Source organism: Macadamia integrifolia, chromosome 2, assembly GCF_013358625.1.
Source record: "Macadamia integrifolia cultivar HAES 741 chromosome 2, SCU_Mint_v3, whole genome shotgun sequence".
Lineage (NCBI taxonomy): Eukaryota > Viridiplantae > Streptophyta > Magnoliopsida > Proteales > Proteaceae > Macadamia > Macadamia integrifolia.
This window is the reverse complement of record NC_056558.1, coordinates 11614569-11635835: the sequence shown is the minus strand read 5'-3', so window position 1 is coordinate 11635835 and position 21267 is coordinate 11614569. Positions and strand designations below refer to the sequence as shown.

The 21267-nt window shown below is 38.7% G+C and overlaps 1 protein-coding gene across 1 annotated transcript; it reads right to left on the bottom strand.

Annotated features, from left to right (window-relative positions):
- Nucleotides 1-1182: 1182 nt before the first annotated feature.
- LOC122093222 (vacuolar protein sorting-associated protein 2 homolog 2) lies at nucleotides 1183-18976 on the bottom strand. Its single transcript, XM_042663508.1, has 11 exons — nucleotides 18756-18976; nucleotides 18274-18318; nucleotides 17707-17741; nucleotides 17571-17621; nucleotides 3914-4018; nucleotides 3745-3816; nucleotides 3406-3477; nucleotides 2414-2494; nucleotides 2236-2271; nucleotides 2080-2138; nucleotides 1183-1413 (listed from the first exon to the last, which is right to left on the bottom strand). Exons 1-11 carry the CDS (start codon nucleotides 18787-18789, stop codon nucleotides 1350-1352), a joined length of 654 nt encoding a protein of 217 aa, XP_042519442.1. The 5' UTR covers nucleotides 18790-18976; the 3' UTR covers nucleotides 1183-1349.
- Nucleotides 18977-21267: the final 2291 nt, after the last annotated feature.

Sequence of the window (21267 nt, the reverse complement as noted above, 5' to 3'; positions counted from 1 at the left end):
TTTTTTTTTTTTTAATTTATAAAAAATGAAAAATATGTTTTCTGTAAGGGAGTGTGGCCCCTGCACCTTGACACATTAGGGGTGTGAAATGACCTCTTATACACGTGGCTGATAGCAAATTCCTATCCGATATGATCTAGGCATCCATTTTTCGAGTCCACATCCTCTACGGTGAGCGGTGAGGTGTGATGAGCATAGGATGGCTGAGAACATCTGGGATGCATCCCAAGGGGTTTCTAGCCATCCGATGTTCATTGCATCAATACAGCTACTGTAGATGATTTTCACTCTCATTTTTTTTTGGGAGGTTTTTAACCTATTATCAAACTGAGACATCCAATATGTTTCGGTACCAATATACCAACAACCGATATCTGAACTCCATGAGTCCAATTCACTGACGTACTTAAAACCTGGTTTGTCTCTAATCCAAGACAAACTCCTCCAATGCCTGGTCGGCAAGAGAGGGGAAAGGGAGAGAAGTGTTCTTTAACTCTGCTCAATCTCTTCTAACCTTAATTTTCTGCCCTTCTAGTAAAACAATTTTTTTTCCAATGAGAATAGATACCATCATTTCACATATATACTTGAAAAATATATGATAAATCACTTTTAAATTATCTTTAAAAATCATTTTATATCGCTTATATAAAGAACTTTTAAGAATAAAACAAGGGACAATTAAAATAAAGCATAGAGTCCTAAATACACCTATACACATGTCATTTAGATAATCCGTTAAAAAAAAAAGAAGAAAGTTTTGAATGATAATTGTGTTTTCTGTGTCTTCCTAACCCTTGGTATCCCTTCAGCCACCACCGTGATCTCATAATTACTCTACCTATTGATGAAGGTCCAAAATACCCTTTACACTGTTCCTGAAATCCTATCCAACCAAAAAAATGGCAGATGAAGAGATTATCCCTCCACCGTGGGGTAAAAGAAAACTCGATCCAATTCAAATACTATAAAAAACAATCTCTAAAGTACAACACCTTCAAATAATGTCTCAACGTGCTTGTGGAGAGAGGGGAACTTGATTAGGAGACATTTCAATGCAAAATCTAAATTTTGGGCTTGACCCAAGCCACATGGAAGCAATGTAATTTTTCAACCCAAAAAGAATGCCAGACTAAACAAATAGGTGTCTCTCGGGTCTAAACTCCCGGTGACTTAAAAAAATGGTACGGAATTTCATGCTCTTGAATGAATAAAATTTGGTGTTCTTCGTATCCAACTCACATTTATGTTTTATATCTTGTCCATACAATTCATAATCACTTTCTGACTAAGTAGAATTTACATAATAGAATATATGTATCAATTAGAGCAAGCCACTGCTTAATGGATCAAAGGCGTCTGAGGGAAGCCAACCTCTTCTCAAGATCCTCAACATCAGAAGAAGATTTAGAGCTGCAAATTCCACAAGAAAGCTTCATATGATTAAAAATAATTCAACAAAGAAGAAGACTATGCTATGCATGTAAACATCCAACAACCTAAATGTGAGGGCCACCAGAGTCCTATCAGAAAGAACCAGCTCAGGTGCTCAAACAGAATACAATTAGAAAACTATATTTCTTGTTTCTCCTATTCAACTTCGCCAGACTTGCCAACATTATCGGCTTAAGATGTCTCAACAGTTTACAACAGGAGCATGGACTGATCTGCTTCTCCATACAAAGAAGCTACAGAAGCAGAGTTCTTTTATTGGGTCACAGAATCAATCTCAGATAGTGAATTCCTACCATCCACTGCATCTGTGTCCATGTGAGTGCACGTGCGCATGTGCATATTTAAAGTAATGATATCTGAGCAGGTGGGTACTTAGATGAACATATCACAAGCAAGATCCATACTATTTGTTCAGGTACTTTAAAATGGAAGTCATAATATTGGGCTCTTCCATTTCCAATGTAAATTATGTTTTGGATACATGAATGCCATGGATACAGATAAAGAAGACTCGTCAAATGTTGGAGATCTATCTGGTTAGTGAAGTTTCTCTAATTGAAAATTACTATCAAGACTAGTTCATTTATAGAATCTATAGCTAAGGATTGAGACAAATAATGGTACCTTGCAACAGTATTTTCTACTTTCTTCGACGCAATCCGACCTTTGGGAGCCGAAGATAACTGTCAAAAGAATATGGCATTGTCAAACTTCTAAAAAAAAATAAAAAGAGAAAGAACTCAAGCATTCTAGAAGACATGTCAAACCCTCAAAACCAACCTGTGAAGCAATATCCACACCAATCTCATCGAGCACCTGCATATGAACAGAGCCAAGATACAGTAAGATTAAAGAGAGTAAGAAAGGTTGGCATATTATGGGCCAAACTACATAGTGAAAGCATGAAAGAAAGATAATAAAAACCAAAGAAAAGCTTATATTAGTCTCTGCATTTCACCTGGTTAGTGAGCTCCTCTGTCTCTTCTTCAGCCTCATCTTTGTCTAATGTTTCATCAATAGACTCTGACATCATCTCAATCTGCAGGAAGGAATAAGCCATATCACATTCTTGCTCAAAGTTTGCAAATTTTTGTATATCTAGGCATCTGCAAGTGCATGTGTGTATGGGGGGGTGATTTGTGTGGTGTTGTGAATTGATTTTACTGAAAACTACCTCAGAAGATCTGAATAAACTCCACAAGTAAAAAATCATATAAAATACTACAAAACTCAACTAGGATGTAGTTGACTATGGAGCTCTCTGTACATTTTTTCTTTCAAGAGTAGAAAGGATTGAATACAACCCAGAGAATGGGTCTTCTGTTATACAGTAAGACAGACTAGGCCAAGTGATGATTAATTCTTTACAAGTTATTGTCAATTAAAATAAGTAGAGCAGTACTCCTTCAGAAACAATGAACAGAGTCACAGAGCAAGGTCTCGGCCATTTCTGATTCTTTTCATTGTACTAGTTAGTAGTTACAATACCTGACCAGCCAACCCCTTTTGTTGGCTTCTGATAAACTTGCCCAAAGTTAATACAGAAAATACAATCCCGCGGATGGGTGTTCAGTTATACGGTAAGACTTGGCCAAGTGGTGATTAAGTCTTTGCAAGTGATTGCCATTTAAAAGAATTAGATCAGGGTTCCTCCAGAACAATGAATGGGCAGGTTCCTTCAACCAATTCTTCATTCTTTCGTTGTACTAGTTACAATCTGATCGGCCAGTCCCATCTGTTGGCTTCTTCTGTTAAACTTTAAATTATGATGATCCAGGAAATAGAAATTGTGGATCGGGAGAATGGGCAATCCCTTTTTCTCTACTATAATTAGAACTTGGTCAAGTTATAATAACTTGGCTAAGATTTGAAGTACCATCACTTTAACCACGAACAAAAAAAAGTGAAAGTCAATATACACGAAGGACAACATGTAGCTAAAGGACTTACCGTCATGTCCATCTGTGATGACTGCTTTTGGAACTCTTTAATCACTTTCGCTTGCTTTACCGGTGCCATTTGCTGAAAAATGAACCATAGTGAAATACAATAAGAATAAACCCACATGGAGAATATTGGGCATGAAAAGAGACCAACTTATGACTGTACGATCCTCTAGATCAATTAAATATTGTACAATTGTTGAGATATAACATGCTAGAGCATGAGACAAGGGATTCAGACCAGGATTGTCAGGTTCTAAGCTTTCAAAATAAGCAAAGAGGCTGCATTTGAGATAGCCCTACAAGCTCCGACATTAGCCCTAAAAAACACATTAAAAATACATACCTTGTTCATGGCTACCATTGCTTTAGTAGCACCTTTCATCCCCGTGGAGATGGAAGTATTTGCATACATTGCCTGTGAAGATAAAAACATTGGACAGGATTTAGAGAACTATGAAGGGCATACTTTTTCCTCAATGACAGGTTATTCTCCTGATGGTAAAAACAGTAACCTGTGTGTGAGTCGCTACACCTCTGATTTGTGCACGGCTCCCTTGCAAGTTAATGATTTGCTGTCGCAGACGAACAAGTTGACGAGCCAAGATTCTAGTGGCAGCCTGGTGAATGCAGATAGATCAGCGGTTAGAAGGATAAAAAAGCTCAAGCTTTCTTTTTAACATAAAAACATATTCAGTGATCTAATCAAGGTATACATGGGCCAAGTTGACATGATTTTGTTGAGCAAAATTATATGTATGGGAATCACCGTAACTGGAGTATCAAAACAAATTCAATACATGAGTTTACATCTAAATCATATAATAATCCTCTCAAATATAAATTACTTTTCAAAGTAATGTAAAATATGTGATTATTTACTTGGGAACTCTCTTATGTGTTTGAACTCTCTCATCTCTCTTCTATCTATTTTCATCTTTCTTATCCCATTTCTCATCTTTTCATCTCTTCCTTCCCCACCCCCCTCTTTTTTTCTTTTCTTTTGTTCATGGATCCATGTAACTGATAAGGTTGAGTTTGTTGTTTTTGTTGTTGTTGTCTCTTATTTGTTTGAACAACGTGCATTATGACATAAAGGAAAATAGAAAAAAAGAAAAGAAAAGGTGTGTTTCTTTACAACCAATCAGACAGATTGATTGTTTAACTGATATATATATATATCGGTTAAACAATAGGCCTGCCCTTTTCCCAAGGCTTGTACCTCTTTATTCTCCAAATAATATCAAAAGTTTATTTTCCACATTATTTTGCATTACATCTTGCATTTCCTGCTTCTTGTTCTATCTTCACAGAGAAGCCTACAGTTGCGCCTCTCGACTGTGAAATATTGATCCGGTTAAGCAGTTTTCTTTTCTAAGTTTTTGTTCTTTATTTCTGTTTTGTTTGTTTAATTTTGCACCATTTGTTTGGAGTCTTCTAAGATCGCACCACGGCATTCCATGTGTCTAAGACACTGTTTTTCGTATTGGATTGATCTAGAGGGATATACCAAATTTGACTGAGCTTGGTATTGGTCTGACTATCCTTTAACCTGGGATAGTAGTAACAGTACCACCTTTCCTCATAGAGGTCGTCCGTGGTTAATTGACTAGATGAATTAAAGACCTTATCAATCGGCCAGTTTAAACCGTCTTGGCAGACGTTACAGACCAAATTAATTTTTGGTCGATACTTTAGAGGCGGTTCGTCGGGATCTTCGAACCACAATTTTGAATTTGTTGGAGGACGAAGCCTTAGAGCTGGGGGGCTCATCATCAGAAGGATCCTGAGCCATTTCACTGGGGGCTCATCATCGGAAGGATCCTGAGCCATTTCTTGAGAATGGCAGTGGGCTGCCATAGAGCCTTTGATGGAGCTGAGGCTGTAAGCACCATCGCTTGATTCATCATCCGAATTAGAGCTGAGTTCAGCAAGGCGAGCCAGAAGGGCCTCTTTTTCACTTTTGATACTTGATTTTGATGAGGCCGGAAGGGTCGAAACAAGTTTGAGGCCAGTAAGGCTTTGGATAAGGGCTGTTTTGTCACATTTGGAGGTGTCATAGTTATCCCACCATTTGACATGGAAGACGCAGGAGAGAACTGGGGCGACCCAATCTTGGGTTTGGAAGTCAGTGAGCTCATAATCCCAGAAAAGGATCCAGGCTATGCAGCAGTGGACAAAGAACCGCAGGAGATCAGGTTGGTGAGGTTGTGGCTGGGAGTGTTGACAGAAAATTTGGAGTGGTTCATGAAGTGGAGAGGGAAGAATATCGGCCATAGGGCCATATTGATCCCACCACCGGGCAAACCAGAGAGGAGTTTGGTTATTAAATTTGTAATCAAAACAGAAGAACCAGGAATGCCGGTTAGTCTTGTTTTGAAAAAGGAAAGCTTTGTACCATGCCTCCTGGTAGTCATAATAGGTGTAACCTGCAGGAGTATAGGTATTTGAGAAGTTTTTGTATGTGAGGGAGTGGTTATTCCAATCTTTGAGGCAAAATTTTTTGCAAATGGTTACAGTTGTGTGTGTAACCAATGAAGGATCATTTTTGTCAAAGTTGAGTTTGGGTCTGACGGAGTCAGTATCTACGAGAATGTATTCGTAGAATTCTTGGGTTTTTGCTGTGGAAGGGGAATAAAAATGCCAACCTTGGAAGAAGATTCTTTGGGCAATGTTGAGGGGAGACTCAACATAATTTTGGAGGACATCTTCGATAGTAAAGGGCTCTTCTTTGAGAGGCTTTTCAAAATATTGGCTTTTGAGCTTCCCGTGGGTGGTTTGAGGCGGTTTTGCTTGGGTGGTTTGGAGACTAGAACTGGCTTTGTTTGTAGGGGCCGAAGAGAGAATAACGGCATGGGAATAAGGAAGGTTTAATGAAGCCAGGTGAGATCTTTGGGTAACAGTTTGGTTCGGGGGGGGGGCAGAGGTGCCGTAGCTAGATTTGGAACGAATCAGGGAATTAGAGGTTGTGGATTCTTTGGGAGGAGCCATTTTAATAAGGTTAAGTTTTGGAGTTTGGCACTGTAGGAATTCACGAGTAAGAAAGTCAGGGACTGAATTTGATTCTCCTTTAATATATTCAATTTGAAATTCAAAAATAGAAAGAAAAGCTTGCCATTGAGCAAAAATTTGTTTTGAGGCAAGATTTGAAACATCATTTTGTAAGACAAATTTTGCAGCACTACAGTCAACACGAACCAAAAATGGTTTGTTTAATAATGCATTTTGAAAATTTCGAATGCAGAGAACTATAGATAAGACTTCTTTTTTAATAGTACTATAATTCTTTTGTGCGGTTTGGACAAGTTCGTTGGTAGCATTAGGAGGCCGCTGCTTGAGGATGCGGCCGTATCCGATATCAGAGGCGTCAGTTTCAACAATTTTAAATGCCTCAGGATGGGGGATAAAAAGGCAAGGAATTTCTTGGACTAATTTTTTGATTTGTTGAACAACATTGGTTTGGGCAGAGGACCAAATTACAGGGTTTTTCTTGAGCCTGAGATATAAAAGGCTTAGCAATTTGGCTAATTTGGGGAAGAAAATCACGAACGTAATTTAAACTTCCTAGGAATCTTTGTAATTGGGATTTATCGAGGATTTGATCGGGGAATTTATTACCAAAAGAAATGGTACAATAAATGGGGGTTAAGGTGCCTTTTTCGATTAAATGTCCGAGGAAACAGACTTTGGTGAGGAAGAATTCCATTTTTCGATTTGAAAGGACAAGGCCATTAGTTTTGATAATTTGATAAAATATTTTGAGGTGTTTGAAATGTTGTTCTACCGAATCTGAAAAAACTAGAATGTCATCTATATAGACAATGGTAAATTGCCCATAGGGATTGAAGATGTCGTTCATGATTTTTTGAAATTCGCTAGGAGCATTTTTGAGGCTGAATGGCATGACATTCCATTCGTAAAGGCTAAAAGGGGTTGTGAAGGCAGTTTTGTATCGGTCTTTTTCATGAAGCTGGATCTGCCAGAATCCAGATTTCATATCAAATTTTGAGAAAACTTTTGGGTGGTAGATTCTTTGTAAACGGTCTTTTTGATTGGGAATGGGATAATGAATCCATTGGAGGGCATTGTTAAGAGGTTTGTAATTAACGACCAAGCGAGGGGTGCCTCTTTCAATTTCAGAGGCCTTGTTAACATAAAAGGTAGTACAACTCCAAGGGGAGGTACTGGGTCTAATAAGTTTTTTGGCAAGAAGGTCATTAATTTCTAGTTTGCAAGTTTCTAGAAGTGTTTGGTTCATTTGAGCAAGTCGAGCTTTAGTAGGTATTTGAAGGTCAGAGAAATCTTTAGTATATGGAAGAGAAACCATATGTTTTTTACAATACCAAAAGGCATCAGGAACCTCAGAAGAAAGGTCATGTTCGAATTTAGATTGAAGCTGTTTTAGTTTTTAGATAGTTTTGGGATGAGATAATTGATTAGAAATTCGTTGGTGGGTTAGTTCAGTTTGGAGAAAATTTAGTTGTTTGGTTTTGGCGATATGGTGGGGAATAGAATTTTGAGCATGTAAGAACATAAAAATAATTTTTTGGCCTTGAAATTTTGTAGTTCTCTTGGGTGATTTTGAAAGGTTTGATCATTCCAAGGAAAGGTTGTCCTAGGATTATAGTTTGGTCAAGATCTTTGGCAAGGAGAAAAGTTTGGGGAAGGCAAAACCCATTGTTACAAATGTGGGTGTTTGATAATTTGTATTGGACATTTAATCCTGACCCATTTGCGGTAATAAGCCGCTGGGTGGTACATTCGTAGTATTGGGTTGGAATGACTCCTTCGTTGATACAATTAAGTTGGTCACCTGAGTCAACAAGGTCAATGGTGGAGAGTTTGAAAGAGTCATTGACTACAAGGGTAATGTGGATATACCAGTTTTGGCTAGAAATGGTGTTAACAAAACCAGAAGATGGTTCTTGATTTGAAAAAGGATTTGTGAATGGTTCAGTTGGGACAGACGCAATGTTGGGAGAAGAGACGTGTGGATTTGGGAGACGAGATAGGAGGGACAGTTGTTGTTTGATGTTTTTAATTTCATACTGCATATCAAACTGCAGTGTGGCAGTAGTAGTTTCAAGATTTTGTATTCGGAAAAATGGTCAGAAGAGGAAGATTTCTGAAGCATATCAAACTTTTGCATAATTTTTTGTAGGTTATATGGTTGGGGAGAATTTTGAGAGGTGAGGTTTTGTTTGAGGTGCTTAAGGTAGGCTTGTTTGTGTTATGGGTCTGTCAAATTGTCTATATATTCAAGAATATTTGTTTGGGGAGATGTTCTAAGTATACGTACAGATTTGGGAGCACAATCTTTGCAGCTAAGACCAATAATACAAGAATCACAAGCACAGGCTTGGAAATTATTATTATCGGTGGAGCTGAAAACCGAATGCTCAGAAGCTTGTACTTTGTTTATTTTGAGATTTTTGTTGTCATAATTTTGTTCATTAGAAGATGATGAAGAAGTTGTTTCTTGAAGAAGGGCAAGTATTTGGGTTTTATCTTTATCAGAGATTTGTAAAGAATTAATACGTTTGAAGGCACAACAGTATTTTGCAATATGACCAGGTTTACCACAACGAAAGCAGTTTTGGGAGTGAGATGAAGGTTGAAGATTTTTGGGTGTCTTAAGGTTTCATGTGTTTTCGATATTTTGAAACTTTAGTAGACTTTTGGTAAAATTCAAGAGTTGTAAATGGTTTGTGAGACTTATTCTGATTGGATTTGAAGAATTTTCGAGAAGATTTGTGTTTATGCTTAGAAGGCAGCTTTAGGGGAGCAAAGCTAAATTCTTTGCAAAAACCTCCTAATTATCGTTTGTAAAACTTATTTTCTTTGTTAATTTGTTTTCTTAATCTGATATCAGTACATAAGGCCAGGCCTTCTTCATGAATTAGATTAATTATTTGACCATAAGTCATTTGATCATAGGGAATAATCTCGTCGTTTTCGTTGCGTAAACGTTGTTTAATTTTTTTAGAAAAAAGGGTTGGGAGACCAATGAGGAATTTTTCTTTCCAACATGGGAAATTGGCATCTGGTCTAGTAAGAACTTTGGTTAGGAAAGTGTCCTTGTACCATTTGAAATCGTGTAGTTTTTTACACCAAAGATTTGAAAGTTGTTCGGCAGTACGGTCTTTGAGCCGGGAAGGATTTTCAAGAAAATAATTTGCAATGCTGAAAATAAGGGTATTGACAGCATCCTCAATTGGATCTCCTTCGGGGTCAAGAAGGGGTATACCGTTAGGGGTAGTTTAAATAGCAGTTAGGATTTCAGTTTTTTGATGTTCAGTGAGAACATAATCCCACCAACCTTTAAGCTGGCCGGTAAAACCAGAAATGAGCAAAGTGGCAACATCACTGTCAGCCGCATTTTTGATACGGTGAGCGTTGTTAACCATAGTCATTTCTTGGAGTTTGTTAATGAGATTGTGTTCGGAGAGACCATCTATGTTCCATTTCTTGAAGAAGTCTGAGGAGCAGTTCCCCTAACTTCGATCTGTTGGTCAGGAAAGACTGGGTATTGATTTGAACTCTGGCTAATTTGATTAACATGGGGGACTTCAGAGTCAGAATTAGATGAGGAACCCGAGGAAAATCCATCAAGGGTGAGAATCCGACGATTAGCAGATTCGGCAGTCGATTGATTTTGTGTTGGTGTCTCAGAAGAAGTCAAGGTTGTGAGATGATGGTTAATTTGATCAAGTAAAAATTATTTATTAAGTTGACTCTGTTGCTTTTGTGGTATAATATATGGCTTGAAAGGAGGGATTGAAGGAGGAAAAGGGGTTGTTGGTAATGAAGACATAGGTTTTGGTTGGACAAGACATTCAACTTGGGAGAGTTGGTCGCCTAAGGTTTGAAGGCTTAAATTAGTAAAATTTGATTGTTCTATTAATTTTCTATTTGGGTCGTTTTGGTCAGCTGTTTTGAAAGGAGAAGCAGTGATTTCTGTATTTTTAAAGATATGTTTGATGCTATCTATCGGGGGATGGATAGCAGAGGTTGTTGGACCAGTGCTAAGGGTCCAGGACTTGTGTGAAGCAGTTTGAGTGGAGATTTGGTTGTGCCAAGGATAGTTTATGTTATTATCCTAGGCATAAATATCAAAATAAGTAAAGAAGAAATTATTTGTCTTAAGTTTTGTCATAAAATCATACCAGTTTGTGCGAATTTGGGCTTGTTGGTCTAGATCAAATGTTGAGAAAAACCAAGTCCGTTTTTGGGTATTTTTGGGGATTCAAAATTTGTTCTAAGTAAAGGTTTGTCGATCTGGAATTCGTTGTCAATTTGAAGCATAAGGACAGCAGGGTCAGAAGCAGGTGGAGCCACTTCTGAAAAGGTCAGAGATTAGGGTGATTTTGTTCAGATTAGGAAAGATCTGGTATAGAAGACGAAGTCTCGTCGTAGGTACCATGAATAACATTTTGTCCGGAGTTTAAACCGGAAAGGTTAGGAAGAGGAGGTGGAGGAGCTCTTGGGGGGAACTAAGAGGAAAATAGTTTGAAGAGGTCAAGGCACTGGAACATGACCTCCAGGAGCTTTGGTAGACAAGGGGAGGTATTTGTCGGTTAAACCGAAGGGTAACTAAGCCATCTAAGTCCTGTGAGATGGACTGGATATTGGTATTTGAATTTTGAGGTTGAGGAGCAGTCGTTTGTAGCTGCCACTCAGCAGGGAAAGAAATATCTTTCCACTGAACAAGTTTTGGGTAAATGGTTTGACCTTGAATACAATTAGTTTCAAGGTAAAGGGTAGAACCTTTGGGAGACTGTTTAAGCGCTATGGGTTTGACGGTTTTTATGGCTTTAAATTTTATACGATGAATGATAGCGATCGGGGTAGATCCATGCATCATTCGATATCCATGGGTTTTGAGGTTAATTTTGAGGGAGTGAAGAATATTCGGGTCTTGAAGCGCTATGTACATGTTAGGGTAAACATTAAAGTGGACAGAGCCATAGCAAAGACTAGTTTCAATATCTCCCAGAAGGGAGTCATTGAAGTTAAGGAATCTTTGATCGCGAAGGGCTAAAAGCAGGGAAGTGTTAAGGCCTTCGCGGTGTAGGGGTTTGATGGCCACTTGGACTAAACCAACATGGACATAATTAAATTTGTGGGTTTTGAGGTCTTAGAGAGACCGAGGGTCGAAGAGGATGGGTACATTACCGTACCTAGAACTAAACGGTGCAAAATTAAACAAACAAAATAGAAGATAAAGAACAAAAACTTAGAAAAGAAAACTGCTTAACCGGATCTATATTTCACAGTCGAGAGGCGCAACTGTAGGCTTCTCTGTGAAGATAGAACAAGAAGTAGGAAATGCAAGATGTAATACAAAATAATGTGGAAAATAAACTTTTGATATCATTTGGAGAATAAAGAGGTATAAGGCTTGGGTTGGAGGATTTGAGAAGAAGAAGGGTAATAGGACTTTGGAAGAGTCGTGGAGGGCTGTTGATGCTAACCTTTGAAAGGGAAACAAACCTTTGATGTAGAAAACTGGAGCTGATGAAGAGGACCGGCGGATTTGGAGGAGCAGAACCTTTGTCACTTGAGGTTATAATCTTTGGAGCTTGAGAACCTATGATAACCTGGCTCTGATACCAATAACAGGATCGATCTACACCGAAATCCAGGGAAATAGTGTTCTCCTGGTTCTGTATGGTGAGAAGAACGAGACCGGTGCAATACCATACTCCGATCCGGCAAGAAGGCAAACACTGGGATAGGTGCGATACCGTACCCAGAACTAGTTTGTGTAGAAATTAAAGTAAACAAAGAACAAAGCAAAACCAAGAACTTAAAAGAAGGAAATGGAGTTTCAGAAAATTTAAAGAAAATAAAAGTTGCTTAACCAGATCTATTTTTCACAGTCGAGAGGCACTACTGTAGGCTTCTCTGTGAAGATAGAACAAGAAGCTGTTGTATGCAGATGCAGATGCAGAAAGCTAATAATGCAATCAAAGAAAATAATTTGAAATATATTTAATATTTGGAGATCAGATTACAGGGTTTGAGTAGGCTTGGGTTGGAGGATTTGAGAAGAAGAGGGTGTTTGGTCTTTTAGGAGTCCTAGAGCTGTGGGTAGCTAACCTTTGGGGGGGCGATCAGACTTGAGATGATCGGAGCCTGTTGTTGAAGACTGGCAGAGCACTTGGAGGTCCGACGGAGCACTTGGAGATCATGGAAGAACTTGAGAGGGATGAAGAATTCTTCTGCAGAGCTTCTCTCTCTTAGTTACAAGATTTGGGTGTATTATTTCAAGTGGTTTGGGAAGTGAGGGTGTGCTCCTTTTATAATGCAAGGAGGAGAATTTGAATTACATTTGAGTTTTCAGTGGATTTGGGTTTCATTTGGTACAGTACAGAATTTAAAATAGTACCTAATTTCATTTGGTACTGTACACTTAAATTTGGAACACTGTTTGGTGCACTGTTGACGTCGAAAGTTGGAGTTGCTCTCGACTTTTGATTTGGAATCTTTCTAGGAGAAAGTTGGAGCTACTGTCAGCCTTTGATTTGGAATCTTTAATGATCTCACCATGGCATTCCACGTGTCATAGACACTGTTCTCCGTATTGGTTTGATCAAAAGTTTTGTATCCTATTTGTTTGAGCCGGATATTAGCCGGACTGTCCTTTAACCTGGGACAGTAACAGTACCTCCTTTCCTTAATAGGTTGTCCGAGGTTATTTGACTAGGTGATTTTACGATATCACCAATCGGCTAGTTTAAGACCGTCCTAGCAGACGTTTGGGGATCAAATCAGGGTTTGGTCGAAGAGGACTTTGATTTTGTGGCCCGACGAGATCTTTGTGAGGTTACTTCTTTGAATTTGCTTGAGGAAGATGCTTTGGAGCTGGCCGGCTCGTAGTCGGGGTCATCTTCATAAGGGTCTTGGCCATATAGCATTGGGCTGGCATAGATCCTTTGATGGATCCAAGTAGGGGTGTCAATTCTTAAACCGAACCGGTAAAATCGGCCAGACCGAACCGATAACAACACGGACCGAACCGAACCGAAGCCTTATTGGGTCGGTTCGGTTTGGAGTATTGCAACCCCAAAACCAAACTGAACCGCACCAGAAACCGGATGAACCCTAAACCAAACCGAAACCGGCTCAAAACCCGGACCGAAACCGAAACCAAACCGGAAAGAAACCGAAATACTCTAAAATTCATTAAAAAAATCAAAATTTGCATAGTTTTGTAAACATTTGTATGGAAAGTCGAATCCAAACTGGACTAAAAATCAAAACCAACCCGGTTACAAATCGATTTAAGAAACCGAAGACAAACCAAAACCAAACCGCACCGAAACCGAAACCGAAACCAAACCAAAACCGGAATTTCCTTATTGGTTAGGTTTCGGTTTCAACTTTCCCACACCGAAACCGACTCAACCCGGACTGAAACCGAGCCAGACCAACCGATTGACACCCCTAGATCCAAGACTGTAGGCTCCCTCGCTAGAGCCCTCATTCTTATCTGAGTCGGAACCGAGTTCAGCCAAACAGGCACGAAAGGCTTCCTTCTCACTTTTGATGCTTGATTTGGACGAACTTGGCAGGGTCGGGACTGGTTTGAGGCCCGTGAGGCTTTGGATAAGAGACGTCTTTTCACATTTGGAGACGTCGTAGTTATCCCACCATTTGACATTGAAGATCCGGCAAAGGACTGGGGTGACCCAATCAGATGTCTGGAGATCATATATTTGGTATTCCCAGTAAAGTATCCATGCCAGGCGGCAATGGAGAAAGAACCGGAGAAGGTCAGGTTGGTGTGGTTGTGGGGTCGAGTTTTGACAAAATATTTGAAAGGAATTTTGTATTTGTGGTGGAAGGATATCAATCATAGGACCATATCGGTCCCACTACTTAGGGAATTAGAGGGGTGTTTGATTATTAAACCTGTATTCAAAACAGAAAAACAAAGAATGGCGGTGGATCTTGTTTTGAAAACAGAAGGCTTTATACCAAGCTTCCTGGTAGTCACAGTATGTATAAGTTTGAGGTTTGAAGGTTACTGGAAAGTTCCTTGTGCTGAGAAGGTGACCGCCCCAATCTTGAAGGGTGAGGATTTTGCAGATGGTTACCGTTGTGTGGGTAACTAGAGTTTGATCTTTTCTAATATAATTTAGTTTGAATCTGATAGAGTCAGTATCTACGAGGATGAACTCATAAAATTCTTGATTTTTTACGGCAGAATCAGAGTGATGGGCACATCCTTGAAAGAAGACATTTTTGGAAATATTAATAGGCGAGTCTGTATATTTGAAAAGGGGTTCTTCAATAGTAAAGAGGTCCTCTTTGTAAGGTTTTTCATAGTATTGGCTTTTGGTTTGGGGTCCCTGGGCAGTTTGGAGGGGTTTGGCTTGTGTAGTTTGTAGGCTGGAACTTGTCCTGTTTGTGGTTTGGAGGGGTCCTGCTGTAGAGGACAAAACTACAGCATGGGAGTAAGGTTTATTTGAGGAGGCCAATTGGGACTGGCTCCTAGTAACTATTTGATTTGATGGTGCTGCAGAGGCACTATAGCTGGATTTGGTTTGATAAGGGAATTTGAAGAGGTAGACTCCTTAGGGGGAGCCATCCTGATAAGGTTGATTTGTGGAGTCTGGCCCTGTAGGAATTCACGGGTAAGAAAGTCAGGGACAGAATTTGATTCTCCTTTAATATATTCTATTTGAAATTCAAAAATCGATAATAAAGCTTGCCATCGGGCAAAAATTTATTTTGATGCAAGATTTGAAACATCATTTTGTAAAACATATTTAGCTGCACTACAGTCAACACGAACTAAAAATGATTTATTTAATAATGCATTTTGAAATTTTTGTATGCATAGAACAATTGATATAATTTCTTTTTTGATGGTACTGTAATTCTTTTGGGCAGAATTCCAAATACCAGATGCGAATTGAACTATTTGTGCTTTATTATCACTTAGAAGTTTCTGTTTGAGAATCCCTCCATACCCAATGTCTGAGCCATCGGTTTCAACGATTTTAAAGGCCTCAAGATTAGGGATAAATAAGCAGGGAATTTCTTTGACTAATTTTTTGATAGTCTGGACGGCCGAGGTTTGGGCCAAAGACCAAGGTGTTGGTTTCTTTTGGATTCGGCGATTTTGCTGATTTGGGTACGATATGGTCCTATGATTCCCTTTCAAATATTTTGTCAAAACTCGACCCCACAACCACACCAACCTGACCTTCTCCGGTTCTTTCTCCATTGCCGCCTGGCATAGATACATTACTGAGAATACCAAATATATGATCTCCAGACATTTGATTGGGTCGCCCCAGTCCTTTGCCAGATCTTCAATGTCAAATGGTGGGATAACTGCGACGTCTCCAAATGTGAAAAGACGTCTCTTATCCAAAGCCTCACGGGCCTCAAACCAGTCCTGACCCTGCCAAGTTCGTCCAAATCAAACATCAAAAGTGAGAAGGAAGCCCTTCTTGCCCGTTTGGCTGAACTCGGTTCTGACTCAAACAACGATGAGGGCTCTAGCGAGGGAGCCTACAGTCTTGGATCCATCAAAGGATCTATGCCAGCCCAATGCTATGGCCAAGACCCTTATGAAGATGACCCCAACTACGAGCCGGCCAGCTCCAAAGCATCTTCCTCAAGCAAATTCAAAGAAGCAACCTCACGAAGATCTTGTCGGGCCACAAAATCAAAGTCCTCTTCGACCAAACCCTGATTTGATCCCCAAACGTCTGCTAGGACGGTCTTAAACTAGCCGATTGGTGATATCGTAAAATCACCTAGTCAAATAACCTCGGACAACCTATTAAGGAAAGGAGGTACTGTTACTGTCCCAGGTTAAAGGACAGTCCGGCCAATATCCGGCTCAAACAAATAGGATACAAAACTTTTGATCAAACCAATACGGAGAACAGTGCCTATGACATGTGGAATGCCGTGGTGAGATCATTAAAGATTCCAAATCAAAGGTCGACATCAGCTCCAACTTTCTCCTAGAAAGATTCCAAATCAAAAGTCGACAGCAACTCCAACTTTTGGCGTCAACAGTGCACCAAACAGTGTTCCAAATTTGAGTGTACAGTACCAAATGAAATTAGGTACTATTTCAAAATCTGTACTGTACCAAATGAAACCCAAATCCACCAAAAACTCAAATGTAATTCAAATTCTCCTCCTTGCATTATAAAAGGAGCACACCCTCACTTCCCAAACCACTTGAAATAATACACCCAAATCTTGTAACTAAGAGAGAGAAGCTCTGCAGAAGAATTCTTCATCCCTCTCAAGTTCTTCCATGATCTCCAAGTGCTCCGTCGGACCTCCAAGTGCTCCGCCGGTCTTCAACAACAGGCTCCGATCATCTCAAGTCTGATCGCCCCCCCAAAGGTTAGCTACCCACAGCTCTAAGACTCCTCAAAGACCAAACACCCTCTTCTCAAATCCTCCAACCCAAGCCTACTCAAGCCCTGTAATCTGATCTCCAAATATTAAATATATTTGAAATTATTTTCTTTGATTGCATTATTAGCTTTCTGCATCTGCATCTGCATACAGCAGTTTCTTGTTCTATCTTCATAGAGAAGCCTACAGTAGTGCCTCTCGACTGTGAAAAATAGATCCGGTTAAGCAGCTTTTATTTTCTTTAAATTTTCTGAAACTCCATTTCCTTCTTTTAAGTTCTTGGTTTTGCTTTGTTCTTTGTTTACTTTAATTTCTGCACAAACTAGTTCTGGGTATGGTATTGCACAATCCCAGTGTTTGCCTTCTTGCCGGATCGGAGTACGGTATTGCACCGATCTCGTTCTTCTCACCATACAGAACCAGGAAAACACTATTTCCCTGGATTTCGGTGTAGATCGATCCTGTTATTGTATATATATATATATAGCTCATAGCCATGTTATTCCAACAGAGACCAGTTATAGAAGATTTTTGTTTAAAAAACATTCAAGCTCAATTGGCTCCGATATTAGAATATAACAGCAGGCAGTCAAAATTTGTGCAAAATTTAATGATTGTGCGATATTAGATCCTCAAGTGAGCATATTAAGTCCTCGGATGCAGATAGATTCTAGTTGAATAATTGAACTAGACCAATTGGAAACTGATTCAGCATGAACAATCATTTAATTGTCATTATTTTGGCAAAAGATGGACAAGAATAGATTAACTCACCTCATTGCCAGTCTTAGCAGTCTTCTTGATCTCTGCCACCAATTTCTTCTCCTGTAATTTTTAGCACTGAGTTAAACCTATGAAAGCCTAATGTAAGAAGTTTATTGAACAAAAATTATTTCTCATAATAAAATACCTCTAGTTGCAGAGATGCAATCTCACGTTCGATACCTACAGGAGAAAAAGAATGGACAAAATGAAATGTCCCATGCGGTCAGAGAGAAGGATCATAACAAGACAGAAGCTCAAGAGGTGATAAAAATTTATATCTAGAAAGTCATATACTTTTAAGGACCAAAAATAAGAACTTCAACGTATAAGAGTCCTCACTAGTTCTGCACTGATAGGGAATGATGATGATATGCACATTTTAACTGATAGAAACTACCATAACTGTTTCCTACTTCAGAGATACAGCAATGCCTGAGTGGTAGAAAGATATAACAAACTGTACATGCCCGTTATCCAAATTGTCCAACCTAAGTTCCCAACCTCAGATAATTCCAATCTCATCAGCTAAAAGACAGAGGAAACCACCACAAGCATGGCAATGATGCTAGAGATATGCTCTGGGTTGATAAGAAACAGAAATATAATCTGAATGATTCACTACATGCTGCTTCAGAAACTTACCTATAAATTTATTTTTAAAGGAATATTTTGCTTAATGAACTCTGTTAGAATTTTATGGAAACAAATTTACCTCTTGTTGCAACTGCCATCTCTCGTTTGCTCGTTCTAAGTGCATCTGTCATTAGAGAAACAATTTTCTACTTCTTCAGTACAGAGACAATGTGCATTCCCCCACCGGGGGGGGGGGGGGGGAGAGAGAGAACAAGATGAAGCAATCTTAAGCTGGACTCATTTCTGAAAAGGGGTTTTCACCCAAAAAAAAAAATCATTCGACCAAAATCCCAGTTGAAGCTGAAACAACACACGAGAATGTCAAACCAGCACGAAGAGATGAAATAGAAGATCAACCCTAGTTAAAATAACAAGAAACACCCAAAAGGCGAAACTCAAAATGGAAGCCAATCGGAAGCCAATTTGCATTCAAACTCACTCTCCACTGAAAGTATGAAGCGTCGACAAGAAAAAAGACTGAGAAGTCCAAACTCCCAGGAAATGAAAGTAGAACAAAAGAGGAACTTGAGAAAAGTAACTGAGAATGATCAGAAAACATACCTTTGGGAGAGGTTTTCTTCTTGAAGATGTTCATGGTTACACAATACCTCAAACTGATGAAAAACTAGAGCTTGAAACTTCAAATGGAGAGCAACGAAGCCGTAACAGTACCAGATCTGCAATTCTCTTTCTCACTCTCTTTCTCTCTCTTTACGGCACCAAGAGCCTGAGCTCTGGAAGAGCGTGCAAGTATCTTTTCGTATCCAACGGCGATCTCCAAGTAGCCGTTGTAATTAGTAAGTCACAAATGCCCTTATACTTTCCTCATATACTGAAATACTCCCCAAACTAAGGAGCGATGGACATTGGATTCGCTGAAAATGATTACTTACTTCGCGGGCTATACCAATAAATTGATGCGTGACCTTCACTCGAGTCAAATGTTCATATGAAAAGCTGTCTAACGATGGATGCCAAGGTAGGAATGTAGGATCGAGTTTCTAACTCTAGTCACATTTTCACCTAGTATCTAACTAATATCTAGGGTTCAAGGCTTCAAGCCAATTCACCGATACAGTAGATCAGGTAGGCACGGCCGATACCAATATGGATTTGCCGATATGTCAGATTTAATTCCTAAAACCATAGTTAAAATTAACTAGCCTAGACTTGGGGCCCGTTTGATAACGTTTCTGCCATTTATGTTTCAAGAAATGGTAGAAACATAAATTTCTGTTTCTAGAAATAGAAACGGTATTGAAGGTGTTTGATAAGTCATGTTTTTAGAAGTCGATAGTAACCAATGAAAAAATGGTCATAAGTCGTTTCCAGAAACGGCGACTTGTTTCGCCTGGATCGTTTCTTGAACCATAAATAAATATAAATTTCTATTTTTATTTCTGAAAATAAGTGAAACGAAACAGTTTTATCAAACGCTTTTTACTCCGTTTCTGCCGTTTCTATCTGCTATTTCTGGAAATAGAAACGACAGAAACGCGTTTCTTGAAACGTTATCAAACGGGCCCTTGGACTTGATTCATTCATATACTTGCTCTATGGTTTGGGGCTTGAGTTGAATCAAGGGCAGTTCATTTGGTAAAGACCAACATCTCATAAATTAAAGAAGTCACGAGTTCAATTCTCCCATAGGGCAACTAATAGATAAAAAGGTGAAAAAACAATACCTGCTTGGTGAAGATATTCTCGTGCACCCTTTCATTGATCCATGTATGTACTTAGACCAACAGATCTCATTATTTTGTCCAGGAAAAAAGAAACTAATTTATATTCCAGGGTATGGATGGGTTTTCAACCCAACAGGCCAACATAATTCAAAAGTTCAACCATTTTTTGGATTAAAAAATTTTAAAGTTCAACTTGTTTTTGCTAACTTTCAACAAAGATACTTGCAGGTGGACCCATAGGCCACACTTTTTTCTGTTTTATGGCTTAGTTCCTTAGGTCTTTCCTACATCAATAATTGATTCCATTTTCATTCTGGAACTTTCTATCATAAGGACTTAGTTTTTGATAAAACTTTTCTAGATGGCCCCATCTATTATGTAATTAATAAACAACTCAATCTGTAAACAAAATATGATTTTTATATTTTGAATGAATTTGATTTTGAAAATCAAACAGTGGTCAATGAAGAGTATTCCCTAGATATTCAATAGTGGGAGGTGCCACAACAATTTTTTCCCTTGGCAAAACTAGGTGTATGGTTTATAGATTTCATAATGGATTATGTGGTTTAGAGATTTCTTTTACCTATATTTATTGAATTTAAAATTTAAGTTTTATTATCGTTGATTTATTTTTTTGTTTTTAATCTACATAACCAAAATATCCTAAACAAAACTTTTATAGTCCTGGATTTTACACAACATATATTTGGTGTGTTTTACTCAGTCATTGTTTTTTATTTTGAACTTTCTCCTTTTCTCTTCTTTGTCCTTACTTGGATCCATGTAGCCACCACATTAAGTTGGTGTAAGATTTTTTTTTTTTTTGTAGTATATTTGGCCATATGAAGAATTCAAATGGTTTGAAACTTTTTTTTTTAAGATAGAAAAGGGTTTGAAACTTCACATATGAACAAGGACCAGGGGTTTATCTATCAACAAATTTTGGACACTTCAAGAGATATTTAGGTGCCACTTAGAGATTCCTTTCTAAATAGGCTACTTGGAAAAGCCCTCTCCCTAGATGTGTCATATAGTACTTTTGTGTTATAAACTTTTACCCCAGGCTCATTCCCATGGAAGCAATGGATTCCAAGGGATGGCTTTGATTGATCACTAAAAAAATTTTAAATTCAAATTCAATTATATATACCCTCTCATGTATTGGAAGGCATCTCTTGGTAGTCCTATATTGTTTTAATGCTTCATTTTACAACTGAGCCAGTTCCATTTGAAACGAGTCTTCACCAAATTTCAGCCCCATCCAGCAGCCATGTGGCACAACTAGATGCGTCATCCCTGAGTTGGCAATCCAGCCAAGCTTTTTCCCTATTAGCTTATTTTCATTCTTCTTTAGAAAGCTATGTTTCTCCAATCGCCACAAAACT

Coding starts and splice junctions, on each gene's coding strand:
- LOC122093222 (XM_042663508.1), bottom strand. CDS start 18,789: ATGAACATCTTCAAGAAGAAAACCTCTCCCAAAG. Junction 3,817..3,913: donor GTGTAGCGACTCACACACAG/GTTACTGTTTTT, acceptor TTATCTTCACAG/GCAATGTATGCAAATACTTC. Junction 2,139..2,235: donor GTGTGGATATTGCTTCACAG/GTTGGTTTTGAG, acceptor TTCTTTTGACAG/TTATCTTCGGCTCCCAAAGG.